Genomic DNA, 13,488 nt, shown 5'->3' with positions numbered 1-13,488 from the left:
CTCACCATGATGAACACATTACATAGACAAAGCAGCCATTAACCCATCAGGGTTCATCCTACCAGAGATTTTCCCATCTACAACCATCCCTCTTAACTGAAAACTCAACTCACTTACCAATTCTGCCGATGAGCCTTGGGCCAGAAGCATTGAATGTTTTTCTCCAACAGGTGCTGCCTGGCCTGCTGAAGTTTCATGATGTTCTGATGTTATTTCATATTCCAGTTTCTGCATTCTTTCATTTTCATTTACTGTAATTTTACATTTCTTTTGGGTTATGCCTAGCACCAAAATGCAGGCCATCACTCCTAGACATCCATTCTGAGGGCTTCTTCTGCTCCTTCATTTCAGTGAATAGATCCCATCGCACATTTTGTAAAATGGCTGATGAGGTTCTCCCTGGTGACCAGGCCAATATATGCCCTTCATTGCTGTTACTGACAACAGATTATTTGATCATTGCCATGTTGCTGTTTGAGTGTATGTGTTCAAATTGGCTTTGTGACTGCAATGTACAAACTCCAAAATTAATTTGTTGGCTATGCAGCCCTTTGGAACATCCTGTAATTCTGAAGGAGCTTTATAAATGTCACCCTTTTTCTTCCAATTTTCATGTCAGCTGATTCCATCACGGCATTTCTTCTGTGTCTCTATCCATGTTCCTCTGGCTTGTGTGTCTCCTTATGCTCTGTCTTCACTTGCAAACCTTCTGCCATTTTTCTGTATGATCTTCAAAGCTCTCTCTTGGTCCCCTCTTCTCAGACTCCATATCAGAATTTTAAGCTTAAGTTTTACCTGGTTATCCACCTGGAGCAATGGAAGGGTTAAGAGGGTTGCCTGATGACATGAGTATAAAAAAAACTGTGTTCAATCTTATTTTCTGTGTCTGTTAGCACAGAAAGTGGTGTTTTGTTTCAGAAACTAAACACCTCTCCTTCAACACCTTGAGAACCCTGGTGTGAATATATAGCACATGATAATATTCCTGGATTGCACCTGATAACATTGAGGATTGAAATATACTAAATGCTTCTCAAAGCAGCTTGGAAGGACACAAGACCAAAAAAAACAAAGCAAGATCAGGCAGCCCTGGAGCCTAGACTGCCATCCAAGAAGGTCTTGTCCATTTTGATCTTAGAACTCATCCACTTTCCTCCCCAAGCCCAGGATTCCACCCTCATCAAAGCATAAATCTGCTACTGTCCTGAAGATACTTAATAATGCAGTTTTTACAATCCTCTGAGCTAGAGAATTCACAGCACCCAGAGAGAAGTATTTCCTCCTCATCTCAGTCTTAGATGGCCAACCCTTATCCCAAGATCATACCTGTTGTTATGATATCTGTGGAGTCTTACTGTGCCAAAGTTTTGCCATCTGAAATGTTAATATTTAACACTAGCAGATTCTGCCGCCTATTTCTGATGCTTTTTGACCCTACTGGTAATTACTGCATTTCAAACTCTGCCAGTATTTTCCAATCACCTTTAAAGTTCTTTGGAAGTTCAGATATTAATTGTAAAGAGGAAAGGCAAATGAGAAAATCCTCTAAGTCTTCCATGTCAAATAAAATGAAGTAAAGAAACCAAAATTATTTATCACTTCCAGCAGATCTTCAAATAAACTGAAATATCACATCCATAAATGGTGTTACAATGATTTGTTTGTCAATGATTTTGCTGGAAAAGTAATATTCGAAACAAAAGTTCAACTGTACTGACGAGTTATGTTGAGAACATAACTTTGGGTATTTTTAAACAGAGTTTTGGAAAGTACTGTAGGCATATTGCTGGACACCCCATTCTCCATTCTTGAAGCCTGCCTTTGCTCCCAAGGAAATGGATTAGTGCTGGAACTGGGGATTGGGGATTAAGGATCAAATTAAATTTCCCTGGAATAGCTGTGCAGAGAGAGATAACAGGCTGCCTGCACACAGCATTCAGGCCCAAACTCTGCACCGCAGACCAGTCGAGCCACTGAATGTGCTCAGTACAGAAGTCACTTGTTTCATTTGAGTGGCACTTTATCAGACAAATGAGGAACATTTTCAGAGCTGCATCACAACTAAGTTTTGATCTGGTTCGTTTTCTCCCCCTTGCATACAAAGATTTGAGGTAAGTGCCTTCTCGAATTTTTTTTCCATGTTGTGCTTTGGACTCGAGTTCTTTGTTTTCTTGCTGCTGGTGGGAGTTAGCAGCTGATTCCTGAAACTTCTTGTTTTCTGCATTTTACTTTTCATGGTAAGGTGCTAAAAAGCCCGCCGAGCTTGGCTAGAAGGCCTCACTGGCTGCCTGACTTTGTCACCTTGTTTGCTTGATGATTTTCCTCAGCCCTATTTACCCTATGGTTCAGTGGGTTTGAAATGAGGCCCTGACTGCTCTCTCAGGTGATACTGAAGATACAACAGCTCTGTCACAAAGAGTATTTCCTGTTTTCTCTAATCAACACTTAATGGCAGATTATCACATTGCTTTGTGGAACCTTGCTGAGCACAAACTGCCTGCCACATTTCCCACATTGCAGCGATGACCGCTCCACTCAGGTTTAGCTTTAGCACTCTGGGAGATTTTCATACCTTCTTTCTCATTCTCTTTCATCTGCCCATTTCTTTCTCTCTGTCTGTATTTCTACTCTCTCTCATATTCTCTCTTCTCTTTCTCATTGTCTCTTCATCCCCTCTTCTCTTTACTACCATCAGGGAGGAGGTACAGGAGTCTGAAGACACACATTCAGCAATTCAGGAACAGCTTCTTCCTCTTTGCCATCAGATTTCTGAATGGACATTGAACCCATGAACTCATTATTTCTTTCCTTGTACTATTTATTTATTTTATAATTTAGAGTAATTTAATGTCTTTGCACTGTACTGCTGCTGAAAAACAACACATTTCACATAACAACAGGAATTCTGCAGATGCTGGAAATTCAAGCAACACACATCAAAGTTGCTGGTGAACGCAGCAGGCCAGGCAGCATCTGTAGGAAGAGGTGCAGTCGACGTTTCAGGCCGAGAGCACCGACGACTGCACCTCTTCCTACATTTCACATAATCTGAGAGAGCAATAAGTCTGCATCTGATTCTGGCATTCTCTCTTTCTTGTCCCCTACCTCTCCCTCTCTTTGCCCATACTCTGTTTACTCTTTCCTTTCCTCTCCCTGCCCCCTTCTATGTTCCATCAGGGAGGAGGCTACGTACTGTAGCATCCATACCCGAACTACCAGACCCAACCAGTTACTTTCCCCAAGATTAAGACTGATTCACACCTCCACCTACTAACTCCACCAGTACTTTATTATTTCCTGTCAATCACCATATGTACAGACACTCCTATGCCTAGTGTCACTCTATGGACATAAAATCAATCTATGTATATAAGAATTGAATTGACTTTATTTCTTACATCCGTCACATACATGAGGAGTAAAAATCTTTATGTTATGTCTCCATCTAAATGTGCAATGTGCGATCACAGTAATTTATAATAAATAGAACAGTCAATGTAACATAGAAATACACAGAAAATAGCGTGAGTTAATCAGTCCGATGGCCTGGTGGAAGAAGCTGTTGGTCCTGGCTTTTATGCTGCGGTACCATTTCCCGGATGGTAGCAGCTGGAATAGATTGTGGTTGGGATGACTTGAGTCCCCAATGATCCTACGAGCCCATTTTTCACACCTGTCCTTATAAGTGTCCTGAATCATGGGAAGTTCACAACTACAGATGCACTGGGCCGTCCGCACCACTCTCTGCAGAGTCCTGCGATTGAGGGAAGTACAGTTCCCATACCAGACAGTGATGCAGCCAGTCAGGATGCTCTCAATTGTGCCCCTGTAGAAAGTTCTTAGGGTTTGGGGGCCCACACCAAACTTCCTCAACCGTCTGAGGTGAAAGAGGTGCTGTTGTGCCTTTTTCACCACACAGCTGGTATGTAATCTTGTGAGATTCTCAGTGATGTGGATGCCGAGGAACTTAAAGCTGTTTACCCTCTCAACCCCAGATCCATTGATGTCAATAGGGTTTAGCCCGTCTCCATTCCTCCTGTAATCCACAACCAGCTCCTTTGTTTTTGTGACATTGAGAGAGAGGTTGTTTTCTTGACACCACTGTGTCAGGGTGATGACTTCTTCCCTGTAGGCCATCTCGTTATTGTTTGAGGTTAGGCCAATCAACGTAGTATCGTCGGTATGTATTTATATTAATTGAGTGTTTTATCATTATTATTGTTGTTTATCTTTTGTGTTTTTTTGTGCTGCATCAGATCTGGAGTAACAATTATTTTGTTCTCCTTACACTGGTGTGCAGGAAATGATATTATACAATCTTGAATGTTGATCTTCCTGGGGACCACCAAGCCTTGAGACCACCCCACCCACCCCCACCTCCTCCTGTCCTACTTATAAGCTATATCCAAGGGGTTATTTCTCTAAAAGAACTGCACATCTGGTCACAGACTTGCGGGATGACAGTAACTTCATTGCTGAGGACAGGAATGATGTTTCACTGTTGCTGCTGTTCTAGATCGCCCTGTGTCATGAACCACCCTTGAACTTGGAATTGTTCCTCCATCCCTTCAACTTTTTAAAGGTTTCCAATGGGCTGGATGTGCAAGAGTGTTTGTGCATCTCCATTTTGTGTGTGTGTGTGTGTGTGTGTGTGTGTGTGTTTTGTGTATTATTCTGTAACTATGTTTACCTGAACTGTGCACAAATCTTGTATTGTTAAGATAACATGAGAAGTGTATACTAATGCTTATATTCCCTTGTCCATTCATCCCTCTTTACTAATCTCCCTCCTGGCACTTATCCCTGCAGGCTGCCAAAGTGCCACACCAACCCATACACCTCCTTCCTTTCCTCCCTTCAGGGGCCCAACCAGTCCTTCCAGGTGAGGCAACACTTCGCCTCTGAATCTGCTGGGGTCATCTACTGTGTCTGGTGCTCCTGATGTGGCCTCCTCTACATTGATGAAACCTGTCATAAATTGGGGGACCACTTCATCGAGCACCTCCGCTCCATACACCACAAGCAGAACTTCCTGGTGGCCAAGCATTTTAATTCCAATTCCCATTCCCGTAACAAGATGTTGGTCCATGGCCTCTCTTGTGCCCAGATGAGGCTGCCCTCAGAGTGGAGGAGCAACACCCTTATATTCTGTCTGGGTACCCTCCAGTTTGATGGCATGAATATCGATTTCTCCTTCCGGTAAACAAATTTCTCCCCCACCTCCCCCTTCTTCTATTCCCCACTCTGACCTTTTACCTCTTCTCACCTGCCCATCGCTTCCCTGGGACCCCTCCTCCTTCCCCTTTTCCTATGGTTCACTCTCCTCTCCTATCAGATTCCTTCTTCTCCAGCCCTTTATCTTTCTCACCCACCTGGCTTCACCTATCACCTTCCAGCTATCCTCCTTCCCCTTCCCCCCACCTTTTTTATTCTGGTGTCTTCTCTCTTCCTTTCCGGTTCTGAGGAAGGGCCCTGACCTGAAACGTCGACTATTTATTCATTTCCATAGATGCTGCCTGACCTGATGAGTTCATCCAGACGTTTTGAGTGTGTTGCTTGTGCTTCTGGGTGTGTTTGTGTCTTATTGCACTGTATGAGTGCAAGTGTGTGTGTACCCGTGTATCTTGTGTTTAGCAGTTTTGTACTGAACATACAGTGGCACGGTAGCGTAAGTGGGTAGCGCAGTTGCTTTACAGCGCCAACAATCAGCAATCGGGGTTCAATTCGCACCTCTGTCTGTAAGGAGTTTGTACGTTCTCCCCATGACTCCGTGGGTATCTTTCAGGAGCTCCAGTTTCCTCCCACATTCCAAAACTGTACAGTTAGCGTTAGGGTGAGTAAGTTGTGAGCATGCTATGTTGCCACTGGTCACACATGTGAACTGCCACGTCATATCTTCCCTGATTTGATTTACACAAATGACACATTTCACGATATGTTTCATGTACATATGGCAAATAAGGCTAATCTTTATATCTTTATGTGCACATTTCATTGGTGTGCCTGTGTTTTGCATATCAGTTTGTCTACCTATGTGTCTGTATCTGCAGACTAGTGTGCAGTGTATATGTATCTGCAGCTATTGGTGCATAGATGTGTAGTTGTGTACACGTGTTTAGGTATGTGTGTGCACCCTGTGTGTGTCAGTGTCTTGTACCTTGAAATATATTACTTCAGCTTGTGGCTTCAAACAAGCTTTTTGGTAGCTTAATTCTTTATATTCCTTCCACTTGCAATGGGTTCCAATGTAAAACGCAGTAAAATATGGAAGATGAAATGTTCTCGTGACTAGTTTTAATTTTGCTCCTGATTTTTGATGAGGACAGTTATGACCCAGCTAACTGTTGGCACAGCTGCTGTGCGAAGGGGAGGTGACTGCGTGAAGCTGTTGCCTTCCATCACAAACCAAGTCACAGAGACATGCGCTGCTTGCACCGCGTTACAAGCAGAGTTGGGAGGAAACTCATCCAGCTGTAAAGTGAGCCTTGGCCTGGATGGAATTGATGCCCAAAATAGTTCATGACAAGGCTCGTTTAGCTTATGAGCCAATGTCAGAAATGCCACAGGCTTGAAGATTATATCAAGTCCTGTTGAGATTTTCTTGTTGACCTTTGTTGCCACTAGAGTGTCAATGAGCCAGAAAGACTAAGATTTAAGGATCACAACAGTGCACATTTATATGGAACCTTCATGGTTGGTTTGCTTCTTGGGAAAGCTATCAAACAAAATTGGTGCATACTCATCAAGGTCAGGGTGAGTAGTTAATTCCAAAGATTTAAGGAACATCTTAAAAGAAGAAGAGGTGGATGGAAAGAATTCCAGAACTTAACATATAAAATCTTCGGCTTGTCTAGTGCTGTTTATATTTTATGGTTAAACCATTGGAAGCGTACTTCCCATGGAATGAAATGCAATTATGTCTCATTTTAGATTGTTTCAAGTCACTCGAGAACTGTAACTAAGTACTTCTCAGTGTCAATATCACTTTCCATGTCAGCTGCACATCAAATTTCCCCTACTTCTTTTGGGTCACTGGGGAGGAAATTAGACCAAGTTGCCTTGGGAGGTGCCATTAGATTAGGCGTTCACTGCATGTTAAATCCCACTTCTATCTTTCGTCCTTCAGCACCCCTCCTCCCACAGACCCCTTCCCCATGAACATGGCATTAACCTTTCTCTTATCAATCAAAATCTCCCAATCAGACCTTACTACTCTCTGAGGCTCTTATTCCCCCCCAATCATCTTATCTCCTTCTAGGTTCCCCCTTGCACAAGACCCCAAATTCCAGATTTCTTTTTTTTGGAGATGAGACTGTCAATCCCAGATTTTATTTTGGAGATGAGACCCAAAGCATTCTCAGTTAGATGTAAATGAAATCCTTGTTCATTACCGTGAAGACAAGTAGCGGATGTTATCCCTGGTACTGTGGGCAATGTTATTTCCTGAGTCAATGTATGAAAACAGATTCTCTGTTTTTTTATGGCATTGTTGTATGCGGAAGCTTGCTATGAACCAATTCAATTTCCTACTCCATAGTGTCATAGAGTTGTATGGAATAGAAATAGGCACTTCAGCCCAGCAAGTCCATGACAGCCATCAAGTACCCTTTTAAACTAAGCCCATTTATTCTCCTCACTTTCCCATCAATTCGTCCCACATACCACAATGGTGAACTTTATTCAAAGGTACTTCAGTGGCTAAAAAATGCTTGAAATGTTAAAGATGCCACACAAGATGAAACTATGCTATAAATACTTCAAACAAATTAATAAAACACCATGAACAGCTTATTTGGTATTCTCACTATTCTACCCACACAAAAATAAGATGTACTTACGGGAAAGTGCTCTATATTTACAAGAGGTAGTGAGAATAACCTACTATTGTTACCCAGAAATAGGTTCGGGCAAGGATCCAATGGTTTATTTTTATACATTCACATGAAACTACTTTGTTAAACTTCACAATTTTTTGTTTGTTTTTAATGTAATATGTTAACCAGATGTTAACTGTTAATTTCTTAAAGCCCAATGGCAACTTGTAACTAACTATATTCCCGTCAAGTCAATCTTCTTTTAACTGCAGGCTATTTTTAAAATTGATTCTGTCATGTGTTCTTATGAAGGGATCAGATCAATAAAATGTCTTCACTGTATCTCACCAGAGCCACTGTGCAGTAAGAAGAGTGTTCACAAAGAACTTCTGTGACCTGCTGAGAACCTCCAGCAGTTAATCTTTTGTCCCGGGTTCCAGTCTTTTTCATCTCCACATGTTTCTCTCTGTTGGGGAGCAGGAATATGGGAGTGGGTGGCGGAGAGTGGAGAGGATTTGGAGCTGGAATCACACCAAGGCTTTCTAGTTTTATAGTGGCTTTTGCCTCCGTTATCATCTGGTACGTATAAATGAAGAGTGAGTCTCCTGACATTCTTCTGAATCTTGCCTCACAGGGAAGACCACGTTTGGCAGCTCGGATAATCCCTCACAAGACGTCAGCGTTCAAGGTCCGGGTATTGCAGCTCAGCATTGCCATATTGAAAACCAAAATGGAGTTATAACCCTGTACCCATACGGGAATCTATGCGCAATCGATGGAGTTCAGGTGAAACAGCCCACGCGCCTAACCCAAGGTAAGAGAAAATGACCAAAAAATAGAATTTCAGTGCATTTAAATGTGAAATGAAACTTGCATATATAAGGTGTGTTTGCCAGGCAGAAGACATCCCAATTTCTTATTACAAGAAAATCTTTTTTATCCCATCCAATCTTGGGATGTGAGTGTTTCTGGCAATCAAAACATCTATTTCCATCTCCTTTTGTGATCAGAAGGCAACATTGAGCCACATTGTAAAAGCATTGATGTATACTTGCAAATATACTCACTGTGACATAGTGTTAGGGAGCTCCAGCATTAGGCCTAAGTCTGATGAGGGATCAATGACATGACTCCAAGTTGGAATGGGCATATAGTTGTAGAGTTTTGCAGTGTAGGACAAGCCAATTGGCTCACCCTATCTGTGCTGAGTATGAAATATCTATACTGATCCCAATTCACAAGGCTCATTCTATAGCCTTCCACAGTATGTCATGGCATTTCAAATGCTCTCGAAATGCTGTGGAAGTATTTGCCTCCATCAACCCTTTAGGCGGTGAATTCTGGACATTTCTGGACCACCCTATTTGTTCTGATGGTAACATTTTCTGCACTGATGTCTTCCTTTTCCTGAACCATAGATTCCCCTCTACCATAATGAGCCCTTGACCATGGTTCATGCATTTCCCACAGCCCTGCTCTTAGCTAAATCTTCCAGGGTAGAAGAAATTGGTCCTCACCTTCAATCAACCAGTCTCCTTCCAGAAACACCAATAAGGTTTCCACCACTGAAACTATGTTTGCCTCCCTTCCTCTTTCAGCATTTTGAAGGAACTGTTCCTTTACAACTCACTTGTCTGATCTTTGGTTCCCAGTAGTCAAAAGATTCAAAGAACATTTATTATCAAAGTGTGTATGCAGTATACAACCCTGAGATTTGTCTTTGCACAGACAGCCATGAAACAAAGAAACACTATGGAACCTGTTCAAAAAAAAATATCAAACACCCAACACGGGGAAAAAAAGAAAAAAATTTGCACAAATGGCAAAAAGTGAATGAATAGCACACAGAATATTAAACTTCAAACCACAGAATCTGTGAAACAGTCTGGGAATGTTCAGTTTAATTCAGTTCCATTCAATTTAGCGCTGTGCTGTTTGTTGACTGCAGACCGCAGAGCCAGTCTCCCCGATCAAAATCGTGCAAAATAGCAATAAAACAGGTGTAACCAGAAACACATATAAAGTGAACTGCAGAGTCCAATCAACAAACTGCGCAAATCAAACCTTGCCCAAGACCCAAGACTCCTACACCTTCCTCCTGCAGCGGTGAGCGAGAGGGAGACACAGGCAGGCGCTGGCGCCTTTCACTCTCCTCGTTTATTTCAATCTTGCTCAACGCGTTAATCATTGCGATCAGCGAGATTGGCAAGAAATGGAACCGATTATGGGTTCACACTCCACTACTAGGCCACACGCTCTGTTCTCAACCTCGCTTTCAAACATGCTGAATTCCCTCAGAGACATCAAAAGCGACACAATACTCTGTTGGCCCAAAAATACATTATCAAAATGTAAATGACAGGCTCCAATTGCACGCAGATTAGTAGTTGAAGTATGTTGAAAAGAAGAAAGGGAAGAAGTAATTCAGTGAACTGTCTGCAGGACATTGACATTGGTCACATTGGTCGCTGGCACCATCTTGCTCCTATCACTGTCTGTCCTATGACACTCTCTCCTGTAACTGCAGGAGATGTCCTTCCGCCTTTTCAGATTAATGCAGTTTCATTTGGAGCTCATAATTCTCATCTTGTTGTCTAGCATTTTAAATCGCCATCCCCCGCTTATAAATCTGTGGTCAGATTCAGATTTATTTATCACATGTACTGTTCATGGAAACATACATTGAAATGTGCTCACGCGAGGAAATCTGCAGATGCTGGAGTTTCAAGCAGCACACATAAGAGTTGCTGGTGAACGCAGCAGGCCAAGCAGCATCTCTAGGAAGAGCTACAGTCGACGTTTCAGGCCGAGACCCTTTGTGCTGACGAAGGGTCTCGGCCCGAAACGTCAATTGAAATGTGTTATTTGATTTAACACCAACGCATCCCAAAGATATGCCAGGGGTGTCGCACACATTCCAGCACCAACAAAACATGCCCGCAACATTCAGCGGAACAAAACAAGCAGCAACAACAACATCATAACAAGACAAGACCACAACAGCAGAACAAGCCCTTTTTCCACCCTCACACACAGAGACATGCCTCCAACCCCAGGCCAGGCCATTTCCGCGCCTCCAGTCCTTGGCCTCAGAATCTCAGATTTGCAGACATTGGGCCTCAAACCTCCAGTCACTGGCCTGGATTCGCAGACTCAACCTTCGGGCCTCTACCTCCAGACTCACCGACTTCAGTCTTCAACCAGAGGTTTCTGCTCTGGACTCATGGAGTCTGGACTTAGCCCTTAGGCTTTACCCTTCAGACTTGCTCAACACAAGCTTGTGGAACAGCACCTCATTTTCCTTCTAGGTACATGCAGCCTTCCAGACTCAGTACTGAATTCTCCAACTTGAGTCAACTCACATTTGCTGTTTCCATCCGAACTGTCCATTTCTGCTAGTAATCCATCTGTGATTATGGCTTTCTCTATTCCTACAGCTAGATTGCTGGGCATGGTCCACAGGCCTGCTCTTAGCGATCTAGAACATGGAGGAAGAAGTATAATCAGCCTCTGACCACTCTATTAATGCATTGTTCTGGGTCTCACCCTATCACAAACATTTCCTTTGTCCTATCCATCCCTCCTACCACCTTCTCTGTGACAAAATTATCTTTACTTGATATATTCTCCAGTTGTGGCAAAAGTTCTTTGACTTAAGACATTAGTTTATTTCTTTTCCTGCAAATTTTTGCTAGACCTGCTGAGTATTTCCAGCAGTTTCTGTTTTTATTTCAACTTGTTCAGTCTCTCTTCATAACTGAAATGATCTACCCATACAACTTCCTGGTGAATGTCCTCTGTACCCATTTCTGTACTTCACATCCTTCCCTATAGCATGGTGACCAGCACTGTGCACAATATTTCATCTATGGCCTAGACCAAATTTCATTTAGTTTACCATAACATCTCTGCTATTATATTCTAAGCTCCACTTAATGAAAGCAAGTATCTTAAGTGACCAAGGAAGGGAATTTAGAGGTGACGATATATCTATTTCCTTTCTGTCCTTGTCTGGGGTGGAGATTGTGAATTTGGGAGAAGCCTTTAAGGAAGTCTTGACAGTTAGTGATACAATTATATCTGTGAAATTTAATGAAAAGTTCTTTTTAATAATTTGGCCTAGAGCAGGAATAAGAAAGGGGAGTAACAAGACTATAAAGCCGTAAGACATAGGAGCATAATTGGGCCATTCAGCCCATCAAGTCTTTTCCACCATTCCATCATGACTGATTTATTATACCTCTCAATCCCATTCTCCTGTCTTCTCCCCATAACCTATTAACCTCCACTTTAAATATACCCAATGACTTGGTCTCCACACCCGTCTGTGGCATTGAATTCCAAAGATTCACCGCCCTCTAGTTAAAGAAGTTCCTCCTCATTTCTGATCAAAAGGGCTGTCCTCCTATTCTGAGCTATGCCCCCTATCCTAAGTTTCCCCATTTTTGATTTGAAAGAAGGAAAATAAAAACAAAGGACTTCCGTTTATGTCAGCCATTCCAAATCCTTAGGATGTCCTCAAGCTCTGAACAGCCAATAGAATACTTCTGTTTGCTAAAACTATTGTAATGTAGCAAATACAGTCACCATTATAATCTCCAGTGCAATTCTTTGAACAGTACATTAGGATATTTTTCCTTCATCTTTGGGGATAGGATCTCAAAGGGAAGTCTACACTACCAATAATGCGGAGCGTCCCCAGATCTGCACTGGTTTGGTGATTTTTGGATTTAGTGATCAATGCTCTGGAGTGGAATGATCACAATTTTGCCGCTATCCAAGGCTGAGAATTCCAAGCATTCATTACTCTTGGTGAGAAGAAATTCCCACACACTTCAGTTTTAAATGACCACCCTTCATCTTTGTAACCATGTATTCTTTCCTGAGCTGCTCCACCTCGTGAAAACATCTCACCATCTATCATGCCACGCTTCCCTTAGGATCTTATGTTTCATTAAGATAAGAATATAGATCCAGTTTCTTTTGCCACCTGTGATAATACAACCCTCTCACCGCAGGCATTAGCTGAGTAATCCTCATTTGGACTGCCTCCAGTTCCAGGCTATCCTTTTTTTTTGCATAAGGGGACCAAAACTATCTACAGTACTCCAGATGTAGCCTCACCAATACCTTGTACAATAGTAATGAAGGAACCATTTTCTAAATCTTTCTGATATCATCAGATTTTCTCAGGCATATTAGTTCCCTGTTTACTCCACTATTTCTTAAATGTTATTATTCTAGGTAATTTATGTGGTAATTGGTCCTTTGTGTGATCATATTGAGTTTATTCTCTCAAGCAATATGATAGAAGGGATTAACTTGCCATATACTGTTGTTAATTGGACCAGGAGGAATGCTTTATTCTTTCACATCTGAGCTTCACTGCTCTGAAAACAAAATTCCTCCAGTTTTATTTTATCGCTCTTGCCTCAAATTCTAAAAATGATCCGCTTTAATATCTTCCACTTCAATGTAAACTGTTGCCTGCTTGCCCAATGTGCAAGACTGACACCATGGACCGGGTGCCTGATACAGAGTTTCTGAGTTTGCTACAGATGGTGGGGGGGACCCACAATCACAGCCTCTGGCAGACTAAACCGCAGCACCTGATCAAGGCTGACTCTGCCATCAGCAATGTCTTGTCCAGTTTTGAAGCGTACTGATGCATTTG

At 42.3% G+C, this 13,488-nt stretch overlaps 1 protein-coding gene across 11 annotated transcripts in view; it reads left to right on the top strand.

The window, feature by feature from the left end:
• The window catches only part of phldb1b (pleckstrin homology-like domain, family B, member 1b), a 406,573-nt gene that overhangs the window by 175,571 nt on the left and 217,514 nt on the right, over positions 1-13,488 (top strand). For all 11 annotated transcript variants that reach the window (XM_072283994.1, XM_072283992.1, XM_072283991.1 and 8 more), the window contains one exon: positions 8,449-8,628. In XM_072283994.1, coding sequence (XP_072140095.1) covers positions 8,449-8,628 — 180 coding nt within the window. The remainder of the gene's footprint in view (positions 1-8,448; positions 8,629-13,488) is intronic.

This window comes from Mobula birostris, chromosome 20 (genome assembly GCF_030028105.1).
Source record: "Mobula birostris isolate sMobBir1 chromosome 20, sMobBir1.hap1, whole genome shotgun sequence".
Lineage (NCBI taxonomy): Eukaryota > Metazoa > Chordata > Chondrichthyes > Myliobatiformes > Myliobatidae > Mobula > Mobula birostris.
The sequence above is the reverse complement of the archived record's forward strand: the minus strand, read 5'-3'. Positions and strand labels throughout refer to the sequence as shown.